Raw genomic sequence first — 14832 nt, 5'->3', positions numbered from 1 at the left:
ATTCTAAAAAAAATATATTTTCTGACATGCAGCTGGTAGTTAAGGAAACGTTATTAATTTACATTTATCATTAAAATATACATTAACAAACAAAGAATAATAAGCATAAGATAACAATGTTATTATTATATTAATAAATCACAGCAAATAGCTTTAGTTGAAGTGTAATTTTTATATTTTAATTTTATAATATGATAATGTTAAAAATTATCCTTATACGCGAATATATTACGAAAAATTTACACTTACTAACGAGTTCACTTACTATATCAGGTACCTTTCGGTTAAAAGAAAATATAAATAAAAATATATATTTACTTGTTATCTTTAAATAGCTGTGTCTCTTCTTAGTACTTATACATTTATTTTCATCTTGTTTGTGCGCGTCACTTTTTAGTAAGCATATTTTACCGTTACAATTACAAATATGTCTGTTATTTAAAGTTTATGAACTCTTCTTAAAAATATATATTTATCTCACTTCTTTTCTCATGCTAAGTAGGCCAGCATTGAACTGCTCGCTTCATGCCACATAAACATACAAAGCGGTAACAGCTACCTATGTACACACTTATGCGCTGCACTGCTTCAATTAGGTTAACGCTCAAAGCCATTACATACTATTTTTCTATTTTGAACTCGTTCACATCGCTTTCTGCGTCTACAAATGCATTTGCAACACAACTTTCGCAATCAATACTATTTGGCGCTAAGTTTGCAGAACTTGCTTTCAGACCAAAACAACAACTTTATTTCTCCATTTACTTGCTTACTACTATTTATTTAAGTTACTTTTAACTCTATAATAAATAAAGACATTTGCAATTACTTGTTTGTTTGTTCGTATGTATGTGTGTGTATACACCAAGTTCCATATGTATTTGTGCTTATTCTAGGTATCTTTATTTGTCTTCTTCTTATTTTTGAACTAATTCTTTTTCACATATATTTTCTTCTTCTTCTATGTTTTTTCTTATTTCTCGTGCAATATAATACTCGTATGTATATATATGTATGTCTGTATGTCTGTATGTATTTGTGATTTGTTCTTCATTTGTTTGGTACAACTTTGACGTTGGCGTTGCCTTGTGCTATTTAATCTTTATCAATGCAACTGTTACGTGCACACACTCACACGCAACACACACACGTGTACATACATACAAATGGGTATATTTCGTATATCTCTATTGAAAACAAATAACTTTTTGAAACTTATTTATATGTATTTGCATTTTGTTTTGTTTATTTTCGCTACTACAAATTTCTTTTTCAACTTGTTGCTGTCATTGCTGTCTGTACAACCACAACAACAACAACTAAAAATCAACAACAAATAAATACCAAAAACCACAATAATCATTAAAACTGTGCCTCACCAACACCACTGCAAATAATACCAACGCTGATGAAATCGAAAAAAATATGAAAATCGAAAACATCAACAACCAATCAATCAACCGTTACCGAAACGAAATGAAATAACACAAACATTACATTTGTACATACACACTCACAACCAAATGCCACATACAACGACAAAACCAACTGACAACACACACACACATGCATAAACCCACAACTGAACACATATGTACATACCATACACACAAATATACGTATGCCTGTGCCGAATGCTGGCTATGCCATTTGCCGTGTATGTGTTTGCATCATTGTTGTGTATGTTTGTATGTGTGTATTTATGTATATATACATATATGTGTGTGCTTATCACTGTGAAATCAATACTCATACAAAACAAAATATATGCTGACAAAAACTTACAATTCAATTACGTACCAACCGAACACAATTTTGCTAACAAAATCACACTCAAACACACATGCTCACCATACATGCAAAAAAACCCAATGAACATCGTTACCAAAATGATGCAAACAAATTAAACCAAAAACAAACTGAAATCAATAACACACACAAATACCGTGTAACACAAAACATTGAACAACAACAATTAAAACAAAAAAAAAAAAAACACAACAACCACAAACAATGGACAACATGTATTTTTCGTATGGCTGTAACGAATGTGTCACGCACTGTTGTTGTACTGTTGTGTTTAGAGCAACCTTGGGCCAAGGCATACGTTCCGGTTGCGGCATAGTACCGATTACGGGACCGGGCGGCTTACAGCACTATGCCACAACTGATCGCCGCTCCAATGGCGCATTGCGGGTAAGTCCACCAGCTACTTAATTACTTAATTGCCTTCATTTTCTAACCTAACTAACCTATTCATCTGACTTACAACCATACACTATATATTCATAAACAATATAATCATTCTTTAACGCTTTTATTTTATTAAGAATTTATTTATTTTCTCTTAAATACACCGTTATACACTTGCCTTGAACTATTCATAATTGTGTAAATGTTAAAATTTTATGTAAAATAATGTAGATATTTTTTGGTATATTCTCGTTTACTGCTGATTTTCAGACTTTTTCTAAATCTATCCCAAAATTAGCGTGTTTTGCTGTGCTGCTTTTGTCGTCTTTAACGTTTTGAAAGCATTCATACAAACATAAATTATAAAGAAACTTCAGTTTTGGTTTAAAATAAAAGAAATTTTTTTAATAATTAAAGAAAAATTTACATTAAATAGGAAAACATTAAAACCCATAAAAAACAATAATAAAATATAATTAAATTAAAAGTGTAACTTTGTTGATAAATAAACTTAACAAGTCGTCAAAAGTTATTATTTATTTCTGTAAAAAGTACATTTGATGCCATTATTATATGGAACTCCATTTCTTTGGCATGGCCACCAGGTACCGCTTGCAGAAGTCCAGATGCTGAACCCAATTTTCGAGGGGTTTCAAGCATAAATCGGTCGATACTTCTAAAAATTCACGTTCGATATTCGTACGAAGTTCAGGCGGCCAATTGACTGAGTCATTTTGTGAGATAACACGTTCACCAAACTTGCTTTTCAATAAATCGATTGTGACATTCGCTGTGCGGCTTGTGGCATCATCCTGTTGCAATCACATATTCTCCAAGTTCATATCATTCAATTTGGGCCAAAAAAAAGTTATCATTGAGCGGTAGCGATTCCCATTCACAGTAATGTGCCGGTCTTGATCATCACGGTAGAAGTACGGCCGAATGACGTCGCCGACCCATAAATCGCACCAAACCGTAATTTTTTCGGAATGAAGTGTTGACTTATGGAATACGTGTTGATTGCTGCCTCACTAATTATGGATATTTTGCTTATTGATGAAGCCATTCGATCAGAAATGTGGGATGAACCTGAAGATGATTTTCTTTTGAAAATCCGGATAATTTTCAAGTTTTTGCTCATCCCAATTCACAAACATACGACAATTTTGGTGGTCAAACATCTTCAGTTCTTGCGCCAGTTTGATCTTGTAAGAATGTAGGCCAAGATCTTATTGCAAAATTTGACACAACGACGTCAAAGAGATGCCGAACGCTTGAGAACGACGTGTGAGAGACTGATTTGGGTCTTCCTCAATTGATGCGCTAGCACCAATATTCTCAACTGAATTCTCAAGAGAAATGTCAAAAGAGCGGGAAGAAATATGGCGTCGTTTGCTATCTCAATTGGTCTACTTTTTCAGAGACCCTATTGGAAAACTCGTTACAAAGGATTCCTTAAAACACTTAATTTTGACCGGTTTGTTTATGTGGCAGCTACATATCTACCGTAGTGCACCGATCTGAACAATTTCTTCGGAAATTGCACTGTTGCTTGATATACGTACAATAACTCCTGCCAAATTTCTTGAAGATAACTCCTCGAATGAAAAAATTTCCCTACAAACACTTGATATCAATCAATCAGTTTATTTGACTGCTAGATGTTACAGTAAACCGATCTAAACAATTCTTTCAGAAATTGCACTGATGACTTGGGAATAAATTCTGGCTAAATTACCTGAATATATTTCGTCATATACAAAACGTTTCCATATAAGCGCTTGATTCCGATCGTTCAGTTTATATGACTACTCTATGTGCCATATGCGATAAAATGGTCCGATATGGATGGTTCCGAAAAATGAGCAGTTACTAGGGGAGAAAATGCCTTGTGCAAGATTAATATAACGATTTTTCAAAAACCGAAGGACTAGTTCGAAAATATACATATAGATGAACGAACAAACAGACAGACACGGCTAAAATTATTCAGCTCACAACGCTGATCATTAATATTTATATTTTATAGGGCGTTCCGACGTATCCTGCTGGGTATTACAAACTTCGTGGCAAACTTAATATAACCTGTTCAGGGTATACAAATTAAAAATAAAATATAAATATATATAAAAACCTAACGTAAATAAATTAAATTACAAAAATTTTATTATCAAAAAAAAAAACAATGAAACTTTAACAAACCACTTGCAACTTTCCATCACATATTACACCATCTGCCTAAAAGCTACAAAAATTACGTTAGGAACTCTTTCACAGCTTTTCCGTTCACTAAGCCTATTTCAAAATAAATAACCATAAAAACGATATAAATAAATTGTTCCTACTCGCATCTTCTACTCGCTACAGCACCAGCTACTTTATTCATACTCGATAGCCTCAATCCGTTGCCTACAAATGTATTCTAATTTTCACTAATTTTTCTTTAAATACTCCTTAAATGCTCTGAATATTTCTACATGTATTGCAATGTGTTTACTCTCAGCATTTACCAACACTCTATTTGTACGACTACATACTTAAACTCTCTGGCTTATGTTTACTTATGGAAATTGATTTGTTAACTAGACGCATTATTCGTTGTCATTCAGATGTTGCATGTTGTAGGTTGAGAAAAAAATGTTGGAAAAGTAGTAGTGATCTAAATATACACAAACAACCAACGTACACACAGACATCTTTCTAAATAAAACTCGTCTATATAACTGTACGCGAACAAGAGGCGAGCAAAGTTTTGCTGGAATAGCAACTTGCAATATTCACCTGCCAACTTGCCAATCAATTCAAATCAAGATTGATTACACTTTGAAAAAGTTATGTCCTTAAGACGGCTAATAACAGCTAAACAAAACTCGAAGAATGTCGTTATATTTTATTATTTTCATTTTACTTTGTGGCAACCACTTAAATTTAAGGTGGGTTCCTATTAGGTACGAAAAAGTAAATATTAAAAAATTTGAGTGGAGAAATGTGCTTAGCACTGTATTTAGGTACCATATAGTATGTATGGTATACAGGTTTTGTCCGGAAAGTAATAAGACTGAGTCGATTTCAAATAATTTATTGAACCAATCATTACAATTCTTTAAAAACTTTCAAAGTAGGCTCCTTTTGCGTTGATGCAGCGCTGCCAGCGCGATTTCCAAGCATTGAAGGCGTCACGGAAGGCATTCTCTGCTTGTCTTTTCGGGCAAGGTAATAAAAAAAGTCCACGGAGCCACATCTGGGATGTATCTCTTGGGATACGTGTCTAGGTTAGGTAGCTGTTCACAAGAAAGGCGGTGTGAGACGGGCGTTGCCATGGTGTTACTTCCAATCGGCTGCAATGTCATAGAGCATTTTTGGAACCATCTTCGCGCACACATTGCGCGTGTTCATGTGCTCCATTACAATGACATGAACCACAGATTTTGGTAAATTTAACATCTGGGCAATTAGCGAATACTTAATGGATGGTCTGAATTCAAAACTTTGCGCCCACGAGTTACTTGTCGATGTTTGTCGAAGTCGTAGGTCTCCCAGCACTGTCTTCATCACGCTTTCAGCACGCTCCAAAGTACAGTCGCGGCGGAAGAAAATCAGTCCTATTATTTCCGGACAAACCCTGTATAGACATGTCTATTTTTTTAAAGAAAACACACAGAAACTTCAAATTTTAAAGAAAAATGTCGCTTATCTCTTTAAAATATTGGCCGCGGCTACGTCTCAGTTGGTCCATATGTAGAGTTCAATTTTCGATGGGTATTTCGACTGATAACTGGTGGCATGATGTTTTCATCCAAGGCCTGAATCGAAGCGGGATTGCCCGCATAGACTTTAGACTTTACATATCCCCACAGGAAAAAGTCTAGCAGTGCCATACGATCTTGGTGATCGATCGACCGGCCCAAAACGTGAAAGTACACCAAAGTGTTCTTTCAATAAATACGATCTTTGATGTGATATGTGGGAAATGAAATGTTGAAACCAAATGTCGACGAGATCGCGAGCTTCAATTTCAGGCATCAAATAATCGGTTATCATGGCGCGATAACGGTCGTCATTGACTGTTACGATCTCACCGGCATCATTTTTGAAGAAATATGGACCGATGATTCCACCGGCCCACAAACCACACTAAACCGTTGTTTATTATTGATGAAATGTCAGCTGTTGAATCTCTATCTATTTTCTCGAAAACGTCGGATCACTTTAGAACTTTTTAAGAGCCCAAAGAGCGAAGCGATGTCGATGGGGAAGGTCGGGCGGCTTCAGTTCTTGAAAAAGCTGTATTTTGCACGCTTTCAATTTAAGATCTCTACGTAAAATGCGCCAAGTCGTTCCATGCGTTAGTCCGAGTTGCTGCGAACTGCACCGTACCGGCTCTCCAAGGTCTTCGTGTACACTCTCAGCTGCGGCTGATATATTTTCTTCACTGCGTGCTGGACGTGGTCTATTCGGTCGAATATTATCCATGTTGACCGTTAGTTGTGAAAATCCGTAATAAAGTTGTTAGTTAGGCAGGAAGTTATGGTATATACAACATACGACAATACTCGACTCTCTTCTGAGTCAAAACAGCAGATAACAATTTCCAACAATAATTTCTTAAAGGGTGAACTATTCAAAAGTTTAGTACAAAATTTTGAATTTCTCATATATTTAGAAACTTGAGTCTTTGAATGCAGATTTATTTCTGATTTTTTTCTGAAATAATAGTACTGTTTTTACCAAACTATTAATAATATTTAAAGACTGTCGATAACTAAATACTCACTTAAAAATATAATAACTAGTGAAAAGTATTCGAATTGTCCAATTTGTTAGCCTTCCATGTACTTAGTATGAAAATGATGTCTCTTTTTAGAGCAGTTTCCATAAAGTCTTTCAAAACTTGTGGTTGTAGCGTTCGAATTTCTGCACCAATGTTTGCCTTGAGTTCAAGGATTGTCTCTGGCTTGTTCACATACACTCGCTCCTTTAAATAACCCCAAAGAAAATAGTCGGGTGCTGTCAAATCTGGCGATCGCGCTGGCCAAATAATTTCCGAAATTCTAGAAATTATTCGCCCTCCAAAAATTTGACTTAAAGTACCATTGTGTTTCGGATAGTATGGGCAGTAGCTCCGTCCTGCTGAAACCACATACCAGGTCTGTTTTCAAGAGCAGGACGTAAAAAATTTTCTATCATAAACCGATACCGCTCTCCATTTAATAATTTTCCATTTCAATAAAAAAATTAATAAACGAAAAAGTTATTAAACTTTTACACCCCTTGGTTTCTTTTGGCCCACCCTGTACTTTTTTAGAAATTGTTACTTTCCTCAAATATTTTTGAAGATTTTAAAGCTAAATAATTTTTTTTTTGATTTTTAAAATAGCAAAATTAATAATATCTAGATTTTTTGCTTATTAAATAATTAAATAGATGCTACAAAAAGGCACCTTAAAATAAATATTAGACATTAATATTATGCATTCAATTTAAAAACGCACAAAAAACAGCATATTTATTTATATAATGCTGTGTAAATACAAAGGATTATTTTACGTAGGTAAAACGCTTTTGCCTGCTGTGCGATACATTTAAAAATCAAAAGCATAAATACAATAATGAATAATAACTGAAAAGAAAAAATAGTGATTAAAGCTGCTCGGTTGGATTAAAATTATATGGAATTATTAACACCACACATACTCGTGCAATACAAATACATGTAGGAGAATAGCTTAGTAAGCGCATGCCAAGAAAATTAAAAATAACAAAACGAGAAATTAAAAAAAAAAAATACAGTCGTTGCTACCAAACTTTGCGAAGGAAGATAATAATTATGAAACTATTAATTATAAAAAATAACTTATATTTAAGAAAAACAGAATCGAAGTGAGATGAAAGTTTGGAGAAAACAACAAGCCATAATTTACAGTAAGAAGACAATTATAATTATATGCAGCTGTATAATTGCAATAAATTAACGATAAGAAAATAAAGCATAATGAGCTTTAATAAATCGCTGCTAAGTAATTCAATATTGTTCTTGGAAGGCCTGAGTGTGTAGATGGTACCGTAATGTAGTAAAGAGGCAATATAAGTACGTAATATGTAGCGAAGTGATAGCATAAGCAGTCAGCTATAAAAGCAAAGGTACAGATATATAATTGTTAACTAAAAAAGATGCAATTTTCTCACTGGAACTTTTAGTATTATATAATAAAGTATTCGGAAATTGCAAATAAAACGCAAAATATTTATTTTTCATCAATATTTATTTTGTCGCCTTCAAATAATCCCCACCAGATGTAATACACTCATGCCAATGATTTTTTCAGTCCTCGAAACACTTTTCATAACCACTTTTTGGGATGGCCTTCAGTTCCTTCAGCGAATTTTGTTTTATGTCTTCAATCGACTAAAGATGCGGTCCACGGAGCGCCAATTTCAGTTTGGCGAACAAGAAAAAATCACACGGAGCTAAGTCGGGTGAATACGGTGGTTGATCGATAATATCCATTGCGTTTTTGGCTATAAATTCATTACCATTGTGTAAAATCCAATAATTATTTTTAACTCCTTAAAACTACTTATTGACCGTCTGTCCTTTTGGAACAAATTCATGATGCACCAAACCACGAATATCGAAAATAGCAATGAGCATCACCTTCATGTTTTCAACGGTCTCTCGGCCGTTTTTGAAGGTTTGGTACCACACGAAGGCTTGTGTTTTTGATAAAACTGTAAACAACATTCGCAACGATACCACACACGAAATTTGGCTAGATATACAGAATTTGAGGCAAATTCCTTTTTCGATATTTTTATCAAATGCAATAATCGCAATGCACTACTGAGGTGTACCGACTTCAGCAACTGCTGTAAACAAACTGGAAGACAGATCGCGCTCATATTTGGCTAACTAATTAAGGATAGTTCTACTAACTTAGCAAAATACATTGTTTTGAAATAGAATTTACCCGGTGAATTTAAACTACAATTTCCGGGCGCTTTTTTTGTCAAAGTGTACAATAGACTTATTTTTTTTTTATTTTTTTTTGTAAATTTTTAAGGAATTTTTTTTTTTCATTTTAACACGGAGGTGTTCATCGATTATCCATAATTGGTAAAACATCAAAAAAAGATTAAAAAAAATATTATAGCAAATAAAAAAATATAGCCAAGAATTACATACAAATTTTTTTGACTCACTGTTAGCGCGCGCAATCGTCCAATAACACTTCATTAGCTGCTGGTACACCAATTATAATTGCCTTAACATACACACATATATATACAAGTACTTGTATATACGCTAAGTGTTCAGCTGACTGCTACCGCATAAACATACAAACATACATATTTACATGTCTGTAAATATTACAACGAAATAACAACGCTATTAAATTAACAGTTAATTGTGGATGATTGCATGAAATCAAACGTTAAATGACAACAGAACGTACACAGCATAGTTACACGCATAAGAATGGGTATTCAAAAAATGTAAAATGCAAAAATATTTTAAATATTTGTACACATCTGGGCAAGGGTAGCCGCTGGCACAGCTGCAGCATGCCTGTGTGTACACACTGCTTCGCTTTAATGAGCGCAACATAAATAGGTCATTAATTAAAAGAGTTTAAAATTGGTTAAAAATTGGTCGACCGCATAATGGTCTTACCGCCTACATGGCGTATACGTAATTGTGCTGGCAAATTATGTAGAAATTGAACATAATAGTGACGAATGGCAGCTGAAGCCCTTATGCAAATAAGAGGGGGTGTCAGTGGCGATGCTTATTGGGTACGAAGAATGCTACTTAAAAAACACATTTTTCAGGATAAAAAACCATTGAAATAAGGGAATTTTAATTGAGTATTAATGTCAAGAGAGTAGTTCGTGGAAGCAGCGACTTTATGGCTGTTTTACTGAAAGTGTGTCATTGTATCAGTATTTATATCGCTTTGGGCGGTTTATTCGTCAATATGAGGTTATTTTTATCTGGGCTATAATTTTTATTAATTTTTCCGAGAGTCACTTTCCCGATTATTCAATAAAAACTTTAACTACGTTTTTGGTGAGGACAAATTTTACTATTACTTACTCCAGACTGAAAACAAATACTTTATAAATCACTTGCTACATACATTTCACGACTTTCTCTTACTTCTTTGTAACTGTGCCTCAAATATATTATTTGAAAATAATATAATTCGAAGCCAATTAGCAATATGAATATAAAAGCAGCCGCACCCGTAATCTCAAAAATTGCCGAAAATATTAATTTTGCATTCCTTTTATAGCAGCAACTGCATTAAAATGTAAGAAGAAATAAATGTAGAGAAATACAGCCAGATTGAAAATTTTCTACTGTGCTTTTTGCACCCATATATAAGCTATATTCATTTATTGTTTTTTATTTCCTCTGCGTGCATAAATTAAAGTGCACGTAATTGGCTACGGCAGCGTTGAAATTATGCAAAAGCGTTGCCGTATATTTGATGAGTTTATAATTAATTGCTTTTACTCAATTATTATTCTCCGTTTTCTGTTGATTTTTTGTTTTGTTTTTTTGTTCGTATTCATTGTCTTTATTTTATTTACACCACGGTTAAAAAAAATCTTATTTAAATACTTGTATGTATGTATGCATTCTCGTTTCTCTTCCCATTCTTCTATGCTCAGCAGATATCGGCATGGAAAGGATCACAGGTGAGTTGTGAAATATTTGTTCTACATGGAGTTTTTAGCTTTTTGCTTTATCTTTTAGAAGTGATATCTGCCTGATTTCAACTATAATTTGTGCCTAAATTTTTATTTAAATTTATAGCTTTCTTAAAAAAAATTTTTTTGGTAGCTTGAGAATTTTTTCAGAATTGAATTGCTAATTTATGTTTGTTTAAAAATCTTTATCCAAGTCTACATAGTTACTTTTAAGTTTCTATCGATCTGTCACAAAGGTTTATAAAGAACCGAAAAAGTTATTATTGCTCAAAATATTAAAAAAAATATCGTTAAAAAAAAATAACAAATTATTCAGATATAAACTCATGTTTGAGTAAATAAGCGCTTTTCGGAAAGTATAAAGCTGTGGACAGTTCGAAAATTATGCAGAAACATCTCGACATCTGATCTAGATCTATTAAAATGAAGGTTAAAATTTTCTTTCCTAACGATTTTCAATATTAGTCTTGCTAACGCCGATTTTAAGAGAACAAGATGTTTAGAGACTCGAAAAAAATTAAAAAATTTCTGTTATACTTTTGAAAGCTTGTTTAATTATTGATAATCTTTTGTTAATAATTTTATGACAACCTTTACGGTTAGACCAGTTTGGTTCTTTGCGATACCAAATGGAGTTCACTTGCTAAGTCCAAGAGGAGTAGTCATCGGTTAGGGTGCCTGCACTTGAAGCGTATTATTATAGACTCTGCGGCCTCACTGTCGATACCTCTTGAAGTGTACTCGTATTATACTGCTTACAGCGTAGTTTTGCCGATGCGAGACAAGTGCACAAGATATTTGGTTTCCCTGGTGCGTTACTCTAGACATTTCATGTGGTCTTCTCGATCTGTCAGCCCCATTATGCGGGCGAGTGTCGCCACCAGACAGTGACCAGCTAGTATTCATGGTCCTGAAATTTCTTCTATCGAGTGCCGATAGGAATTTTGGGTACTTTCGCTCTACCGATCATGACTTTTGCCGTCTTGCACTCTGGTAGCCAGGTAGGTCCATCGAGTTTTACCAGCCCTCTTTTTTATGTTTACTTTGAGCCTTCTTTCCCAGTTAAAAAGTGGGAACTTGTAGTTGGTATTTGCCTAGCCGCCTTTACCCACCGAGCTATGCCCGAAAGTTCTATAAGTAAATTCCCCTGCAGCCAGTAGTCGTCACGCGGAGTTTGCTGCGCAGTTTTCAGCGAAGAAGTCTATAGGTCGCAGTTTTAATACCAGTTCAAGAGTTCAGTTTCTCAAACTCCCGTTATGCACACCGCAGCAAACCTCTGAACCTTTCCCATTGGTTTCTGGTAGGTGGATTTCCGTACGTCTGTCCGCCATACTACTCCACCGTAGAGCAGAATTGGTATTACAATCGCTGTGTAGCACTAGTGCATGAGAGTATCTGCCTACACGCATATAAAGCATTGCTGGCTTTCCTCACTCTTTCTCTCACGTTGTGCTTCCACATCAGTTTGCTGTCCAAGGCTACCTCAATGTACTTGGTGCTGTTTTTGAGAGAGAGAGTTGTGTCACATTTATAGAAGGGAACCTCCATTGAGGAATTTTAAGTTTTTGGTGGAAACCAGTATAACCGTTTTCTCCAGGTTCAACTCCATACCAGCTTGTGATGCCCAGTTTTGAACTGTATTGAGAGTGGTGATAGACACCTTCCCATTATTTAGATGGCAATGCCGTCCGCATATGCCACTATCTTAGGTGCTTCCAAGTTTCTTAGCAGTTTATTCACCACTAATGTCCATAAAAGCGGAGATTGCACTCCACATTGGGGAGTATTTCTACAGACTTTCTTGGTCATTTTAGCGTCGTTCCATTCTGCTTTTCTCCGTCCAAAGGGCTTCTTATCCAGCGTTGTATAGCAGGATCAAAACCTATTGACTGGATATTGTTCAGAATAGTGACGTTGTTGAACGCTTCAGAAATGTTCAGAAATGCTCCAAGAACCTATTGTTTATACATTTATTTAATATATTTCGTTAATATATGTATTTTCCTTGTTTTTTTGTAACAAATCGTGCAGAATTAAATCAACTACCGACTTATGTATTTACTTTGAAATGGTGTTCTGGCCGAATTTTCTTTTTAAATTTTGCCACGCAAAATACATATGTCAAACTTGTAAATGCAAAATTAAAAAGAAAAAATATTTAAAAAGAGTTTAAAAAATAATAATTTGTATGGCTTTGCTAGTCAAATACATTTTTAAGCCATTCATATTCAAAATAATACCTACTTTTATACCAATTTTTCCAAATAATGTAAGCATGCTCAATATCAGATCAGTCACTAAACTAATATTTTTCATATCCTATGAATGTTAAATTTTCTTTTTTCATATTTTTCTTTCATTGTAAACTACTTTCCTTAAAAATCCAACGATAAACCACAAATAAATATTTAAACATTTCATCATCCACCTGTAAAAACCGCATTCATTTCCGCACTTAACAACTCAGTATGCATTTTCGCACTAAAATCCAATTTCTGTTTTCTTTCTTAACATTTAGCGGTTTTCAACCAACTACAAAGAAATATTTTACTTATAATAACGAAATACTTTCGCTTCTCTTTTTTCCCGCTACGCAAACATGCACGCGCACATGCAGAGTTCTCTCTCTAAAGCCTTCCGTTTCAATACAAAATCATCACGCAGCGGAAGCTCCATTGGGGATCGTTCATCCTTCGGCAACTCCACCTCTCCCACACCATCGTATAGTAGCTCCGAAGGTGGTGGAGGAATTTACGCCACTATAGGCGGCCATCCACCACACTCCGCACCATTCTACTCCACCAGCACACATCACTTCCCGCCACCGACAACAGCACCACCACCACCACCACCCTCAACATCAGCGCCCGGTCTTGGAGCACATATAGGCGGCGGCGGTGGCGGCGGTAATATCTTCAACTATGCACCGCCGGGACATCGTGTGAGCGCACCACCGGTGAGCAGCAGCAGCACAGCCGAATCAATGACAGATCCAAATGCTTTGTACGAACAGCATCGACGTGTGAAAAGCATCAGCGATATTGGCATGTCGGCCGGCATCGCTGGTAGTGTGGGCGGCGCTGGTATGGGTGCAACGGCAGCAACGACGACGTCCACCACAGGTGGCACGACAGCATCGCTCAAAAGCGCCGGCAGCATGGGTAGTAGTAGTGGCGGCGGTTTGGGCAGTCGTAGCGACAGCATCGGTGGCGGTGGCAGTGGTAGCGCTGGCGGTTGTGCTTCTGGCTCTTCCGGCTCACCTGTATGAGAATCAGTTATCATGTAAGGCGCGTCGAATGCGCACTTACATACCGATATGCATGCATGCAAACATACACACTAAGTAACTAGCTAAATAAAAGAGAGATACAAATATGAAATTATGAATTGCAGTGGAACAATAGCGCAGAGCAATAGAGTTTATTATAAAAAAGTAGCTATTTGTGGTACATATTTGTGAAATAACGAAAATTGGAGAAGCATTGTTAAACGCTCCAGCATTTAATTTACGTGAGTATGTATTAGTAATACGTAATTCAGTGGCATAACGTAAGCTCATCAATGTGGGCCACACAAACACAAATACAATCGCATAAAGGCTTAGCTATAATATACATAAAAATTGTTGTGACATTGGAAACCCATTAAAAATATATAATTTTTACTTATTATTTTATCTAAAGCTTTATATACAGCAACCAATTCATAAATTAGTGGCAAAGCGTAATTGAAAAATATCAATCCCTTTGATTATGTAATATTTTTCTCTTAACGGACTAATTTATTACCCAACTGGAAAATGTTTCCATTGAAAGCAAACCAAAGGAGCTGCTTTAGTATAATACTTTCAATTTTATATGAGAGAGCTTTAATAAGTCTCTTGGATCATATAATGGGCTACAATTTTGCTGATCCCATAATATG

At 35.2% G+C, this 14832-nt stretch overlaps 1 protein-coding gene across 8 annotated transcripts in view; it reads left to right on the top strand.

Annotated features, from left to right (window-relative positions):
- LOC120772533 (kazrin) overlaps positions 1 to 14288 on the top strand; it is a 275757-nt gene extending 261469 nt beyond the window's left edge. For 6 of the 8 annotated variants that reach the window (XM_040101203.1, XM_040101205.1, XM_040101202.1 and 3 more), the window contains 3 exons: positions 2085 to 2196; positions 10873 to 10896; positions 13526 to 14288. In XM_040101203.1, coding sequence (XP_039957137.1) covers positions 2085 to 2196; positions 10873 to 10896; positions 13526 to 14176 — 787 coding nt within the window. In that variant the 3' untranslated portion in view covers positions 14177 to 14288. The remainder of the gene's footprint in view (positions 1 to 2084; positions 2197 to 10872; positions 10897 to 13525) is intronic. The other 2 variants (XM_040101208.1, XM_040101209.1) reach the window with 2 other exon arrangements.
- The last annotated feature ends 544 nt before the right edge of the window (positions 14289 to 14832 follow it).

Source organism: Bactrocera tryoni, chromosome 3, assembly GCF_016617805.1.
Source record: "Bactrocera tryoni isolate S06 chromosome 3, CSIRO_BtryS06_freeze2, whole genome shotgun sequence".
NCBI lineage: Eukaryota > Metazoa > Arthropoda > Insecta > Diptera > Tephritidae > Bactrocera > Bactrocera tryoni.
This window is presented reverse-complemented; position numbering and strand designations above follow the sequence as displayed.